This window comes from Microcaecilia unicolor, chromosome 7, assembly GCF_901765095.1.
Source record: "Microcaecilia unicolor chromosome 7, aMicUni1.1, whole genome shotgun sequence".
Taxonomy (NCBI): domain Eukaryota; kingdom Metazoa; phylum Chordata; class Amphibia; order Gymnophiona; family Siphonopidae; genus Microcaecilia; species Microcaecilia unicolor.
The window spans coordinates 138345884-138360807 of NC_044037.1; the positions used below are offsets into that span (position 1 = coordinate 138345884).

General features: G+C 45.2%; 1 protein-coding gene across 1 annotated transcript in view; it reads right to left on the minus strand.

Annotated features, from left to right (window-relative positions):
* TRPM8 (transient receptor potential cation channel subfamily M member 8) overlaps positions 1-14924 on the minus strand; it is a 1843971-nt gene that overhangs the window by 134138 nt on the left and 1694909 nt on the right. The window contains 1 exon segment of the mRNA XM_030210821.1: positions 9506-9683. Within this exon segment, the coding sequence (XP_030066681.1) occupies positions 9506-9683 (178 nt within the window).

The following is a 14924-nucleotide window of genomic DNA, read 5'->3' on the forward strand; positions in this document are numbered from 1 at the left end:
ATAATCTAGCCTTGTGTGCACTTTGTGGACCTGCGAGTAGAAAGTATATTCTTGTATGTCGGGGTGGAGCACATGCCAAGTATCAATCAAGCCTAATTCAGACTGCAGGGGCCTTCAAGCCCTTCGGGCCTCTTCTTTGACGGGTTACAATCAATGGTGTAGTAATATTGAAGTCCCCACCTACCACTAACTGGTATTCTCGCAAAGGCACTAGTGCTGCTAAAAGTGAGGAGAAGAATTTCTGAGAGCACACATTTGGGGCGTATACCGAGCACGGGACGACCCTCTGACCCTGCAACACCCCAACCTATATTACAAATCTTCCTTCTGGGTCCTGTATTAACTTGTGCCTAGTGAAGTCCAAAGCTTTGTGAATAAGAATAGTCACTCCCCGCTACCTTTTGTTGAAGGAGGCAAAAGAAACCTCTCCCACCCACTCTTGCTTTAATTTAGCATGCTCTGAAGGAGAAAGATGAGTCTCCTGAGCCAGGAGGACAACTACTTTAAGACGCTTACAGTAATTTAAAATTATTTTCCTCTTTATAGGTGAGTGAATACCATCCACATTCAAGGTAGCCACCCGCAAACTACCCATACCCCCATTGCTCCTGGATAGGTCTGCAAATCCATAACATTATTATTAACCCTGGGTGAGGCATCCCAGCTAGACCACCCCACATGGCCTGTGCTTTCTTGTGCATTTGCAGGTTTTGCCTCAACCAGCCATCCACAAATTTGAGAACAATCAACCTCAACCCCGGAGTAACCCCCACAATCCCCTTAAGCTTAACTCCCTGCTCATCACTCATCCTATTCATGGTAGAAAGGGCCCCCTCTCCTCCCCCTATAACCCCACAAATCACTAGTCCCCATCAGTCAGCACCGCTTCCAGAAACCTCCAAATCCACACACACCCCAGCCACACCCCCACACACATCTGACCCCTGAACCCACTCTCTCCCAATTAATTCCCCTATCCCTCTTCCTCCCCCCTCAGCTTCTGCATCCCCCCTCCCCCCGACACTCCCACATGCATACCTCCCTCCACGCACTAATCCTTCCATAGCCCTCTTTTAGTAACCCGCTACCTTCCACCCCGACACTCCCTAACAGAACTCAAAAACTACACGCCTGACTCCTCCCCCTCTTCCCCAACCCACCTTGCTTAGTAAACAACCAGCAGCCTGAGCCACCGTAATTTTCAGAACTTGCTTGTCAAAAATATGAAAACACCAATAAAACATAAGCAGCCCAGCAAAACGCAGGGATTAAGGCACTCTGTAAACACTCCAGTGCAACTTTGGATTTCATTCCTGATATTTGACGCCCATGCACTGGTCCTCTCATGCTTTTTGAACACATATAGCCGGCCATCAACACATGCAAAGGCGGGCGTGAGATTGGAAACCCTGCCGCAGGAATAGATCTTCATAAAGCTGATTTCCACCGGTGTCTCACAAAACAGTTAGTTGCGTTAAAAGTGCTTCCCTTCAGGTTGCGCCATCAAGCACCAGCCACGTACAACAGAGCAGGATTCTATGCTTCAGGGATCTTCTCCAGGAAGGCCTTTAGTTCCTCCACTTTAGTCAGGCTTACAGTGCGGTTATCATAACTGATCCTCACTTTGGCCAGATATTGGAAAGCAAAACAAATGCCATTCACGTACAATTGTGAGCAATAGGGAGCCAAGAGTTTCCTCTGCTCCGTTACCCTAAGCGAAAAGTCCTGAAAGAGCAACAGCAGCTTCGCCTTAACTGCATAGTTCAGGAACCTAGCAATTACTGGACGTGTTCTTTCCGATTCCTCCCTGCGCACTCCAATTCTGTGAGCCCACGCCACTTGGACTGGGTCTACCTCTGAGGGGAGCCTCAGAGATTTTGGCAGCCATTGCTCCAGCAACTCTTTCAGCTCAGGTTCAGGAATCAATTCAGGTAATCCGATAATACGAAGATTTTTCCCGTCTACCTCGATTTTCTTGGTCTTTGACCCTGTCTATGAGAGATTGCACCCGAGACTCCAGTTCGCTAATTCGAGTCTCTGCTGCCGCCTGATCCTCTTGAGCGGAGATGCGTTCTTCCGCCTGTTGGAGCCGCACTGCGTGCCCTGCTATACTGTTTAATCTCCTCCACTCTTTCATGTAGTTTGGCCAGCTTATCATCCAACGTTTGGGATAAGTGCCGCATGGACACCTGCACATTATCATCCTGCAGGCCAGGAGGGTGAGCTGGCGATTTAGATAGAGGTGGTGACTCCACCATTTTCTTGTGCATTGCGTTGCTCTTCTCTTGACCAGGCCTCAGGGTCTTAACTGGCATCCCTCAGAGGGAAAGAAAAAACTCCACTTCCCTGCCAATAGTCTCCGCTTTCGTTCCTTAATCTCTAATCTTACGTTTGGGGCACTTTCCTTTGCAAGTTCTTACAAATAAGTAGGCATTAAAAGTTGAGGGGTGAGGAGCTGAGCCGACAGGCGTCCGTTCAGGTCGATTCCATCACATGACCTCCCCACGGATCCTCAATTCTGATTGGCTGATGCAATTGGAAGTGTGCATGGCCACCTGTCAAAATACGCAAATTTGATTTTAGAAAAGCTATGTAACAAGCATCATTCCTTCCCTGCTACTCCTACCCCTGTTTCTGCCTGTTCTTCTATCCTCTCTCTTTCTCTACAGTAACCCCTTCTACCCCTATACTCATTATCTTCTCCTTCCCTGCCAACCTTCTCCCTAATAGCATTCCTTCTTAAATTCCCCTTTATTTTTTTTACCTCATTATAAACTGTTGTTCTGTGCACCCACATCAATGGCAGTATATCAAACTCATATAATAAACAAACAAATAAATAAATAAAAATACACACTTTTATAAACTGTAACTTAAATGCGAATGTACATAGTTTGGGCAATATCTGTATCATGTAACTGTGGGCAGGGCACACAGTTACATGCATAAATTATGGAACACAATAATTAACGTGCAAGTTTTAGCAATCTAGGTGCAAGCTTTTTCACCAGCTCTATAATTGGTATAGTAACATAGTAGATGACGGCAGAAAAAGACCTGCACGGTCCATCCAGTCTGCCCAAGAAGATAAATTCATATGTGCTACTTTTTTATTTGTACTGTCCTCTTCAGTGCACAGACCGTACAAGTCTGGCCAGCCCAGTGGTGTGCTGGTAAATTTTTAACAACAGGCTCTCTCTCCGGTCCACCTCGGTGCCCCCCCGTCCACCACTGCGCCCCCCCCGTCCACCTCTGCGCCCCCCCAAAATTGCAGAGCTGCCTATAGCCGTGGGGGGGGGGGGGGGGGGGGGCAATGCATTACTCTCTCCAGGAAAAAAAATTAAATGATCCCAGGTTCCAATCTAATTCATGTTTAATGTGGGATAAAATGCCATAAATAAGTAAATAAATATAAACTTTTAATGTTGAGCACCTGATTCTCAAAGTGAACATATTCCAAACGCTATAATGAAAATAAAATGATTTTTTTTCTACCTTTGTTGTCTGGTGACTGTTTTTCTGATCATGCTGGCCCAGTATCCGATTCTGTTGCTATCTGGCCTCTTAACTCCGTTTCCAGGGCTTCCTTTCCATTTATTTCTTTCCTCCTTTCTTCTTCATTTCTGGTCCTCAGCTTCTGCCTATCTTCTTCATCCATGTGCAGTTTTTCTCCTCTCTTCCTTTTCCCTCATCTCATCTCCTTCCTCACTCCTCTCTCCCCTCCATCCATGTCCAGCATTTCTTCTCTCTCCCCTCCTCTCCCCTGCCCTGCATGCACCCATACCCAGCGACCCTCCTCTGCCCTGCCCTGCATGCACCCAGATGTCCAGCAGTGACCCTTCTCTCCCCTGCATGCACCCATGTCCAGCAGTGACCCTCCTCTCCCCTGCCCTGCATGCACCCATGTCCAGCAGTGTACCCTCCTCTCCCCTGCATGCACCCATGTCCAGCAGTGACCCTCCTTTCCCCTGCCCTGCATGCACCCATGTCCAGCAGTGTACCCTCCTCTCCCCTGCATGCACCCATGTCCAGCAGTGACCCTCCTTTCCCCTGCCCTGCATGCACCCATACCCAGCGACCCTCCTCTGCCCTGCCCTGCATGAACCCAGATGTCCAGCAGTGACCCTTCTCTCCCCTGCATGCACCCATTTCCAGCAGTGACCCTCCTCTCCCCTGCCCTGCATGCACCCATGTCCAGCAGTGTACCCTCCTCTTCCCTGCCTTGCATGCACCCAGATGTCCAGCAGTGACCCTTCTCTCCCCTGCATGCACCCATGTCCAGCAGTGACCCTCCTTTCCCCTGCCCTGCATGCACCCATACCCAGCGACCCTCCTCTGCCCTGCCCTGCATGCACCCATGTCCAGCAGTGTACCCTCCTCTCCCCTGCCCTGCATGCACCCATACCCAGCGACCCCCTCCACCCATGTCCAGCAGCGACTCCCTTTTTCCCCTTGCCAACCCCTCCCAAGTTGTATCGCGAATTCTTCTCCTCCCTCCCTCCCGATCCGGTCCCTCACCGCCCGCTTGTTTTTTGAATTCTTCGGAGCAGGCACTCTTGCCTGCCCGCTTCCAGCGCTGACTGTCCTCCCTTGCCGATTCGCTATTCAAAATGGCCGCCGAGACTTCAGCCGAAGTCTCGGCGGCCATTTTTAAAGCACGAATCGGCAAGGGAGGACAGTCAGCGCTGGAAGCGGGCAGGCAAGACTGCCTGCCCCGAAGAATTCAAAAAAATAAGCAGGCGGTGAGGCGGATCCGGAGGGAGGGAGGAGGGAGGGAGGAGAGCCAGAGCCGGCTCGCTATTTTCAACAACCAGCTCGCAAGCCGGAAGAAAATTTAACAACCGGCTCTTGCGAGCCGGTGCGAGCCAGCTCCAGCACACCACTGGGCCAGCCCCATCCCCGCCTCCCAACCGCCAGCTCTGGCACAGACCGTATAACTCTGCCCAGCACTATCCCTGCCTCCCACCACCGGCTCTGGCACAGACCATATAAGTCTGCCCAGCACTATCCCCACCGCCCAACCACCAGCCCTGGCACAGACCGTATAAGTCTGCCCAGCACTAGTCCCGCCTCCCAACCACCAGCCCCAGCACAGACCGTATATGTCTCCCAACCACCAGCTCTGCCACCCAATCTAGGCTAAGCTCCTGAGGATCCCTTCCTTCTGCACAGGATTCCTTTATGTTTATCCCACGCATGTTTGAATTCCGTTACCGTTTTCATCTCCACTACCTCCCGTGGGAGGACATTCCAAGCATCCACCACCCTCTCCGTGAAAAAATACTTCCTGACATTCTTCTTGAGTCTGCCCCCCTTCAATCTCATTTTATGCCCTCTCGTTCTACCGCCTTCCCATCTCCGGAAAAGGTTCGTTTGCGGATTAATACCTTTCAAATATTTGAACGTCTGTATCATATCACCCCTGTTCCTCCTTTCCTCCAGGGTATACATGTTCAGGTCAGCAAATCTCTCCTCATACGTCGTGTAACGCAAATCCCATACCATCCTCGTAGCTTTTCTTTGCACCGCTTCAATTCTTTTTACATCCTTAGCAAGATACGGCCTCCAAAACTGAACACAATACTCCAGGTGGGGCCTCACCAACGACTTATACAGGGGCATCAACACCTCTTTTCTTCTGCTGGTCACACCTCTCTCTATACAGCCTAGTAACCTTCTAGCTACGGCCACTGCCTTGTCACATTGTTTCATCGCCTTCAGATCCTCAGATACTATCATCCCAAGATCCCTCTCCCCATCCGAACCTAGCAGACTCTCACCGCCTAACACATACGCCTCTCTTGGATTTCTACTCCCTAAGTGCATCACTTTGCATTTCTTCGCAATGAATTTTAATTGCCAAACCTTAGACCATTCTTCTAGCTTTTTCAGATCCTTTTTCATGTTTTCCACTCCTTCCGGGGTGTCCACTGTGTAACAAATCTTAGTATCATCCGCAAATAGGCAAACTTTACCTTCTAACCCTTCGGCAATGTCACTCACAAATATATTTAACAGAATCGGCCCCAGCACCGATCCCTGAGGCACTCCACTACTCACCTTTCCCTCCTCCGAGCGAACTCCATTCACCACCACCCTCTGGCGCCTGTCCGTCAACCAGTTCCTAATCCAGTTCACCACTTTGGGTCCTATCTTCAGCCCATCCAGTTTATTTAAGAGCCTCCTGTGGGGAACCGTGTCAAAAGCCTTGCTGAAATCTAAGTAGATTACGTCTATAGCACGTCACAGTTCAATTCTCCGGTCACCAAATCAAAGAATTCAATGAGATTTGTTTGGCACGATTTCCCTTTGGTAAAACCATGTTGTCTTGGATCTTGCAACTCATTTTCTTCCAGGAAATTCACTATCCTTTCCTTCAGCATCGCTTCCATTACTTTTCCAATAATCGAAGTAAGGCTTACCGGCCTGTAGTTTCCAGCTTCTTCCCTATCACCACTTTTGTGAAGAGGGACCACCTCCGCCGTTCTCCAATCCCTTGGAACCTCTCCCATTTCTAAGGATTTATTAAACAAATCTTTAAGAGGACCCGCCAGAACCTCTCTGAGCTCCCTCAATATCCTGGGGTGGATCCCATCCGGTCCCATGGCTTTGTCCACCTTTAGTTTTTCTAGTTGTTGATACACACTCTCTTCTGTGAACGGTGCTATATCCACTCCATTCTCAAATGAACTTTTGGCAGTCCATCGTGGTCCTTCTCCTGGATTTTCTTCAGTAAAAACAGAACAAAAGTATCTATTTAGCAAATTTGCCTTTTCTTCATCATTTTCTACATAGCGGTTTGCAGTATCTTTTAGTCTCACAATTCCCTTTTTAGTCATTCTCCTTTCACTAATATACCTGAAGAAATTTTTGTCACCCCTCCTTACCTTTCTAGCCATTTGTTCTTCTGCTTGCGCTTTCGCCAGACGTACCTCTCTCTTGGCTTCTTTCAGTTTTTTCCGGTATTCCTCCCCGTGTTCCTCGTCTTGAGTTTTTTTGTATTTCTGGAATGCGAACTCTTTAGCCTTTATTTTCTCAGCCACTTGCTTTGAGAACCATAGCGGTTTCCTTTTTCTCTTGCTTTTATTTACTTTCCTTACATAAAGGTTTGTGGCCCTATTTATAGCTTCTTTCAGCCTGGACCACTGTCCTTCCACTTCTCGTACGTCCTCCCAGCCCATCAGCTCCTTCCTTAGGTATTCCCCCATTTTACTAAAGTCAGCACGCTTGAAATCCAGGACTTTGAGTTTTGAGTGGCAACCCTCCTCTTCAGCCGTCATATCAAACCAAACAGTTTGATGGTCACTGCCGCCCAGGTGGGCACCCACTTGGACATTTGACACGCTATCCGCATTTGTGAGCACCAGATCCAGCGTCGCTCCCTCCCTCGTGGGTTCCATGACCATTTGTCTGAGCAGAGCACTTTGGAAAGCATCCACAATCTGTCTACTTCTTTCCGATTCCGCAGACGGAACCTTCCAATCTACATCCGGCAGATTGAAATCTCCCAGCAACAGCACCTCTCTCTTCTTTCCCAACTTTTGAATATCTGCGATCAGGTCTTTATCTAATTCTTCCAATTGTGTAGGAGGTCTGTAGACAACACCCACGTGGACAGAGGTTCTATCATCTCTTTTTAAAGTGATCCATATCGCTTCTTCCTTACCCCAGGTCCCTGTCATTTCGGTTGCTGTGATATCATTTCTCACATATAGAGCTACTCCTCCACCTTTACGACCCTCTCTATCCTTCCTAAATAGATTATAGCCTGGTATGTTTGCATCCCATTCATGGGAACCATTGAGCCATGTCTCTGTGATTGCAACGTCTAAGTCTGCCTCCAACATCAGGGCTTGAAGGTCATGAACTTTGTTGCCAAGACTGCGAGCATTTGTGGTCATCACTTTCCATTTCCATTTCCATTTCCTGGTATGTGTTTCAACATTTGATATTTTGGTGTGTTTTCTGTCTTTGGGTCCTTCCATATCTTTTTGTTCCACCTTGATTTCTTTTGCTTTTGCTGGTTTCTTCTGGCTCAGTTCTATTTTTAGGAATAAGCGGTCATGCCTAAATTATTGGCCTGTTATGCTAGTATTCTATAAAAGAAAATAGGCACCTACTTTTCTTCATAGAATAGGCTACAATAGGTGCCTTCTTGGCACCTAAAAATGGAATTGCACCCTATATGCATGTATATGTGTATATTACTTTCGCATTAATCTGCCCCTTTAATATCCTTCCTTTATCCAGACAACTTTTTCCACCCAAAGTTTTTTTTAACAAAAAAGGGGTAGGGCTGGAGATATAGCAAGCTGACAGCTTTAGCCAGGTACTGCCATACTGAGGGCTTTCTGGCAAAATTTATGTGGATAAATTGGACATGCAAATGGCAAAGCTAAAGTTATCTGGAAGATTATAATCTGGAAAGCTTTACTTGGATATTCAAATACACACTTATTTTGATAAGTTCAACTGAATATATCCAGACAACTGGATAAAGTTATTTCTTTATTTTTCCAGGAGTTTTACTATTTCATGACATGGTCATTCCACATTCACATTCCACAATTCCACATTCAAATAAACCTCAAAAATATATTCTAGACCATTTTTCAAGTGTTTTACATTTTTTAAATTAAGGATAGGTCTGATGCTTTTACATCTGTAGGGTAAGAAGTACTAAATGCCAAATATCAGTTGACTTGTCAAGCAATTATGATCAAAACTTGGGAGTCCTCTGTGGATTAAGACTCAATGGGACTTTACTACTTGGAAGAAAATTGTCCAAGTTAGAGATTCTGAACATCACATTAAAAAATAGGAATACTAGGTTGGGTGAAAAATAAAGGAAAAAATTCAGATACCTAATTAAGGGCTCCTTTTACAAAGCTGCTCTAGTGATTATGATGTGTCAAATGCAACAAAGTTCATAGGAATTGAAGAGACTTCATTGCATTTGCTGTGCCAGAATCGCTAGTGCAGCTTTGTAAAAGGAGCTATAAATATATTTGGGACCTGGATTTTTATCAAGGTCAACTCCAACGTTAAAATTACTGATCAGGGTTTGTGATCTAAATTTAATGTCAGTTAAAATCAGAAAATGCCAAAAATCATTCTACCTTTACTTTCAACTTTCCACCAGGGTTGTAACTGAAAATGTCTTTCCTTATCAGCTACACTTGTCTTTTAGATTGTACACTTGTCTTTAGATTGTACACCTGTCTTTTAGATTGTAAGCTCCTTGAGCAGGGACTGTCCTTCCATGTTAAATTGTACAGCGCTGCATAACCCTAGTAGCGCTTTAGAAATGTTAAGTAGTAGTAGTAGTAGTACTTCAACTTTAAAGATTTGAGTGGTGTAATTTGGATATCTTTCCTTCAAGATCATCATTGCTTTAGAGCACTGTGAAGTGAAAAGTGCCTCAATATCAAACAGAAATATCAAACAGATATTTACTTTATAGAAAGAAGAGTGATGGTAGAAACAATAAACTCTTAAAACTTACCCAAACATGGCAATGAGTAGATTCACTAGGAGGATATTAGTGGAGAGCATATAGATACAGACCAGGGGGATGGTGATCCATTCTGGGAACCGAACATGGTGATTTTCATCAAGCTCCACACAAAGAGGCTTGGATTCATTCCCAGTGAAAGTGCAGTGATCAAAGTCATAAGTAGTACCTGAAACATGGTGTCAAAAAATGTAGCTGCATTCAGGTTGGTTCCATCTCTGATCATCTTATTATAATAACATTAAGTAGACTCACTGGCCAAATTGGTCTCTTTTAAAATTACACGATAAGTCATTTAAATCTGTAAGAGGAAAATGTAGAGATGCCCCACTACAGGGTACACAAAAACAAAGCAATGGGTCAGAGGGTGACAAAATTCAGGATACACACAGTTTCAACTTTATTTAGCACTTAAAACAACAGCCCAACATATTTTGTCTGCATCATGATCTCTAAACATACAGGGGTCGATATTCAACACAACTTAACCAGCCAGAAATAGCTCCTGGCCAGTTAAATTACCTGCTCAGGGCCAACTAGTCATTTTCAGCGGCGGCACATTATCAGTTAACACAGCTTACCAAACTACAAACTGGCTATTTTGGGGGCATTCTGGGGATGGAGTCAGCCAATTAAGTGCATTCAGCACTTAATTGGCCAGATTAACTGCATAAATAGAACAGCATAAAAGTCAGTCCTATCTTTATGCGGTAACCCATAGCTGGTTAAAATGTTAAATATTGCACTTAACTGGGTGCAATATTGGGGTGCAATATTGGGGTGTTGGGCCCCAAACCAGGAAATTCAATGCCAGTGCCTGGACATGGCCCAGCATTGAATTTCTAGATTTAAAGCCAGCAGCAGTCAGCAAAATGCTGATCACCACTGGCTAAATATCAGGCCCAAAAATAATAAATACAAAATTAAAAAATAATACAAAGCACATATCAAAAGCATGTTAAAAAATTAAAAACATAATATAAAGCGTTTATCAAAAGCATATCAAACGTATTTCAAAATACATGCTTAAATTAGCTGAGAGAGACCTGAAGGGGCATAATCAAAAGGGAAGGACATCCAAGCAAGTGGTTAGAGCACCGGTCTTGTAATCTAGAGATGGCTGGTTCAAATTCCACTGGCACTACTGAAAAAGCAGAGAAAATTATTTTTTCATTTAGGACATCCCTGACCAGCACTTCGATTTTTTTTTTGGGTGGGAGGGGATTGGTGACCACTGGGGGAGTAAGGGGAGGTCATCCTCGATTCCCTCCAGTGGTCATTTTGTCAGTTGGGGCTCCTTTTTGAAGCTTGGTTGTGAAAAAAAAGGGACCAAGTAAAGCTGGGGAAATGCTCGTCAAGCCTGGCTTTTTTTTTCCATTATCGGGCGAAGTTGGCCATCTCGTGAGCACGCCTCCGTCCCGCCTTCACTATCCTATCGACACGCCCTCTTGAAATTTCGCCAGGTCTGCGACGGAAAGCAGATGAAGCCGGCCAAAATCGGCTTTTGATTATACCAATTTGGCCAGTTTCAGGGGATCGCCGGTGATCTCCCAATTTGTGTCCGAAGATCGCTGGCGATCTCTTTCGAAAATAATCCTGTAGGCCACTATGCCACTCTACTCTACTCCACTCCCTTGAAATGTGGCCATCCCTCTAGGGGCAGTTGAGGACGTCCAAAATGTTTGAAAGAAGGATGTCCACACCTTTGTTATGCCTCCGCTGACACACACATATTCCCCCCCCCCCCCAAGGACCTACATACCTGAACCCCCCACAGGGATGGCCAAATTTCAAGGGAGTGAAGTGAAGGAGTGGTGGAGTGGCCTAGTGATTAGAGCACTGGTCTTGCAATCCAGAGGTGGGTGGTTCAAATCCCACTGCTGCTACTTGTGATCCAAAATCCAAATAAATAAATAGAGAGGGTATCAGAGGCATAGCAAAGGCATGGATGTCCTTCTCACAGAAACATCCACATCTTCAACTGCCATCACAGGGACAGAGGCATAGCAAAGGACATACTCTAAAAAAAAAAAAGACAAAAGTTTTTGAAGTTGTTTTTTTCAGGGTGGGAGGTGGTTAGTGACCACTGGGGAAGTCAGGGGAGGTCATCCCCAATTCCCTCCGATGGTCAGTTGGGGCACCTTTTTGATGCTTGGTTGTGAAAAAAAATGGACCAAGTAAAGTCGGCCAAATGCTCATGAGGGACGCCCTTCTTTTTTACATTATCGGCCGAGGACCCCCTTCTGTTCACCATGCCCCTGTCCCACCTTCGGTACACTGCCAATACGCCCCCTTGAACTTTGGTCGTCCCTGCGACGGAAAGCAGTTGAGGACACCAAAATTCGGCTTTCGATTATGCTGATTTGGGCGACCTTAGAAGGATGCCCATCTCCTGATTTGTGTCGGAAGATGGGCGCCCTTCTCCTTCGAAAATAAGCAGGATAGTAACATAGTAGATGACGGCAGAAAAAGACCTGCACAGTCCATCCAGTCTGCTCAACAAGATAAACTCATATGTGCTACTTTTTGTGTATACCTTACCTTGATTTGTATCTGCCGTTTTCAGGGCACAGACCATAGAAGTCTGCCCAGCAGTAGCCCCGCCTCCCACCACCGGCTCTGCCACCCAATCTCGGCTAAGCTTCTGAGGATCCATTCCTTCTGAATAGGTTTCCTTTATGTTTATCCCATGTATGTTTGAATTCTGTTACCGTTCAATCTCATTTCATATCCTCTAGTTCTACCGCCTTCCCATCTCCGTAAAAGGTTTGTTTGCGGATTAATACCTTTCAAATATTGAAATGATATGATATGAACATCTGTATCATATCACCCCTGTTTCTCCTTTCCTCCAGGGTATACATGTTCAGGTCAGCAAGTCTCTCCTCATACGTCTTGTAACGCAAATTCCATACCATTCTCATAGCTTTTCTTTGCACCGCATCAATTCTTTTTACATCCTTAGCAAGATACGGCCTCCAAAACTGAACACAATACTCCAGTTGGGGCATAACCAACGACTTATACAGGGGCATTAAAACCTCTTTTCTTCTGCTGGTCACACCTCTCTCTATACAGCCTAGCAACCTTCTAGTTATGGCCACTGCCTTGTCACACTGTTTCATCGCCTTCAGATCCTCAGATACTATCACCCCAAGATCCCTCTCCCTGTCTGTACATATCAGACTCTCACTGCCTAACACATACGTCTCCCGTGGATTTCTACTCCCTAAGTGCATCACTTTGCATTTCTTCACATTGAATTTTAATTGCCAAACCTTAGACCATTCTTCTAGCTTCCACAGATCCTTTTTCATGTTTTCCACTCCCTCCTGGGTGTCCACTCTGTTACAGATCTTAGTATCATCCGCAAAAAGGCAAACTTTACCTACTAACCCTTCGGCAATGTTACTCACAAATATATTGAACAGAATCGGCCACAGCACCGATCCCTGAGGCACTCCACTACTCACCTTTCCCTCAGCCAAACGAATTCCATTAATCACCACCCTCTGGCGTCTGTCCGTCAACCAGTTCCTAATCCAGTTCACCACTTCAGGTCCTATCTTCAGCCTGTCAAGTTTATTCAAAAGCCTCCTGTGGGGAACCGTATCAAAAGCTTTGCTGAAATCTACATAGATTACGTCTATAGCACGTCCCTGATTCAATTCTCCGGTCGCCCAGTCAAAGAATTCAATGAGATTCATTTGGTACAATTTACCTTTGGTAAAACCATGTTGTCTTGGATCTTGCAACTTATTGGCTTCCAGGAAATTCACTATCCTTTCCTTCAGCATCGCTTCCATTACTTTTCCAATAACCGAAGTGATGCTTACCGGCCTGTAGTTTCCAGCTTCTTCCCTATCACCACTTTTATGAAGAGGGACTACGTCCGCCGTTCTATGCTTCTAAAATAAAAACCTAAAAGATTGATATTCAAAAGGGTTTAAGCAGGAAGGAGAGGCTCTTCCTCACTTAAACAATGATCAGCTGGCCAGGAGGGGATATTTTGCTGCACATAACTGGGCAGTGCCACTGAATATCCTCTCTGACTGCTATGGCACTGTCTGTTTAGTACTATACTGAAATATAACTGGGGTATCACTATGTCCTGGTTTCAAAAATATATTACTATTCACTATATAGAAACCGTTGTAGTCTTAGATACGTATTTTTTTTTATTGTTTTTTGCTATGCTATGAGACATGCCACCCACTTAGTGCTTTCTAATTTTTCATGTACTTTTTTTTACAATATTAGAAGTGCTCAGTGAAACACATATTACTCTGGCGAGTGAACTGAAAAGTAATATGTCTTTATAGGCATCATTGCACTTCAGCCCTCCCTTACCTCCTGTATCTTAGAGCCTAACGCTGCCGTATATCTTGAATTCAAACAATGCAATCTGAAAACCTGATACTTAGCTTCGGGCTGGTGCTGACGTTGTTATGTAGCCAGAGTCTTTGTAGTGAATGGGTGAATCGTGGTGTTAAAACTCGTTGAACAACAATCATCAACTCTCAATTTTCATCGTGTCTCTTGGTTCTCAACACGCATGGTGTTTTGCTGTTATTAGCGTCATCAGGAGAACGGAAATTTATCTGGACTTCACTCCTCCTCGTGTACTGTTTCGCTCTACACCAAAAAAGTCCATTAGAGTGGGCACTCCACTGATGTTATATCCTTTGCAAATGATCCTAAGATGATATGTTCTATATTTAATCTTTATATAGACATGAATCGTCCTTCTAAATCCAAAATCTTAAAAAAATCGAAGTGGCATACCTGAAGGTGGAACACCCTCCACTCCCTTAGTCCAACCATTACACCCACGCCAGCACATGCGTGGTATTTAAAAATGAGAAAACCAATGATGTGCATACTCAGCTGTTACTCATATGTCCCATCAATTCAAACCCGGAAGTGCTCCTGCCATAAGGGTGATGACGACCGCTCTCAGTTGTTTATTCGTGCAACCACTCTATTTCGCGATTCGGCCCCTGTGGGGCCACCATATCCCACTGGAATATTGTACGCTGCTCGTAATGCTTCAATCTTCTAGCTATATTGTCCCCATGCATGGCTTTCATTTCCTTAAGCACAACATATTTTAAATCTGCAAGATTATGCAATGATCTAGTCCAATGGTCGACTAAGGGAGCCTCCCTCTTTTGAGTTCTCAAATTGCTGATGTGCTCAGCAATACGCGTTTTGACTTTCCTTACAGTGTACCCTATGTACCATTTGCCACACGGACAAATGATACCATAGACCACTTGGGTCGACTCACAGTTAGTAGATGACGTCAGATGGAAAAGTTTACCCGTCCGTGGATGAATGATATGATTTGTCTACCATGCATATCTGCAATAAGCACATCGCTGACATGCCGTATGATCCACTATACGGT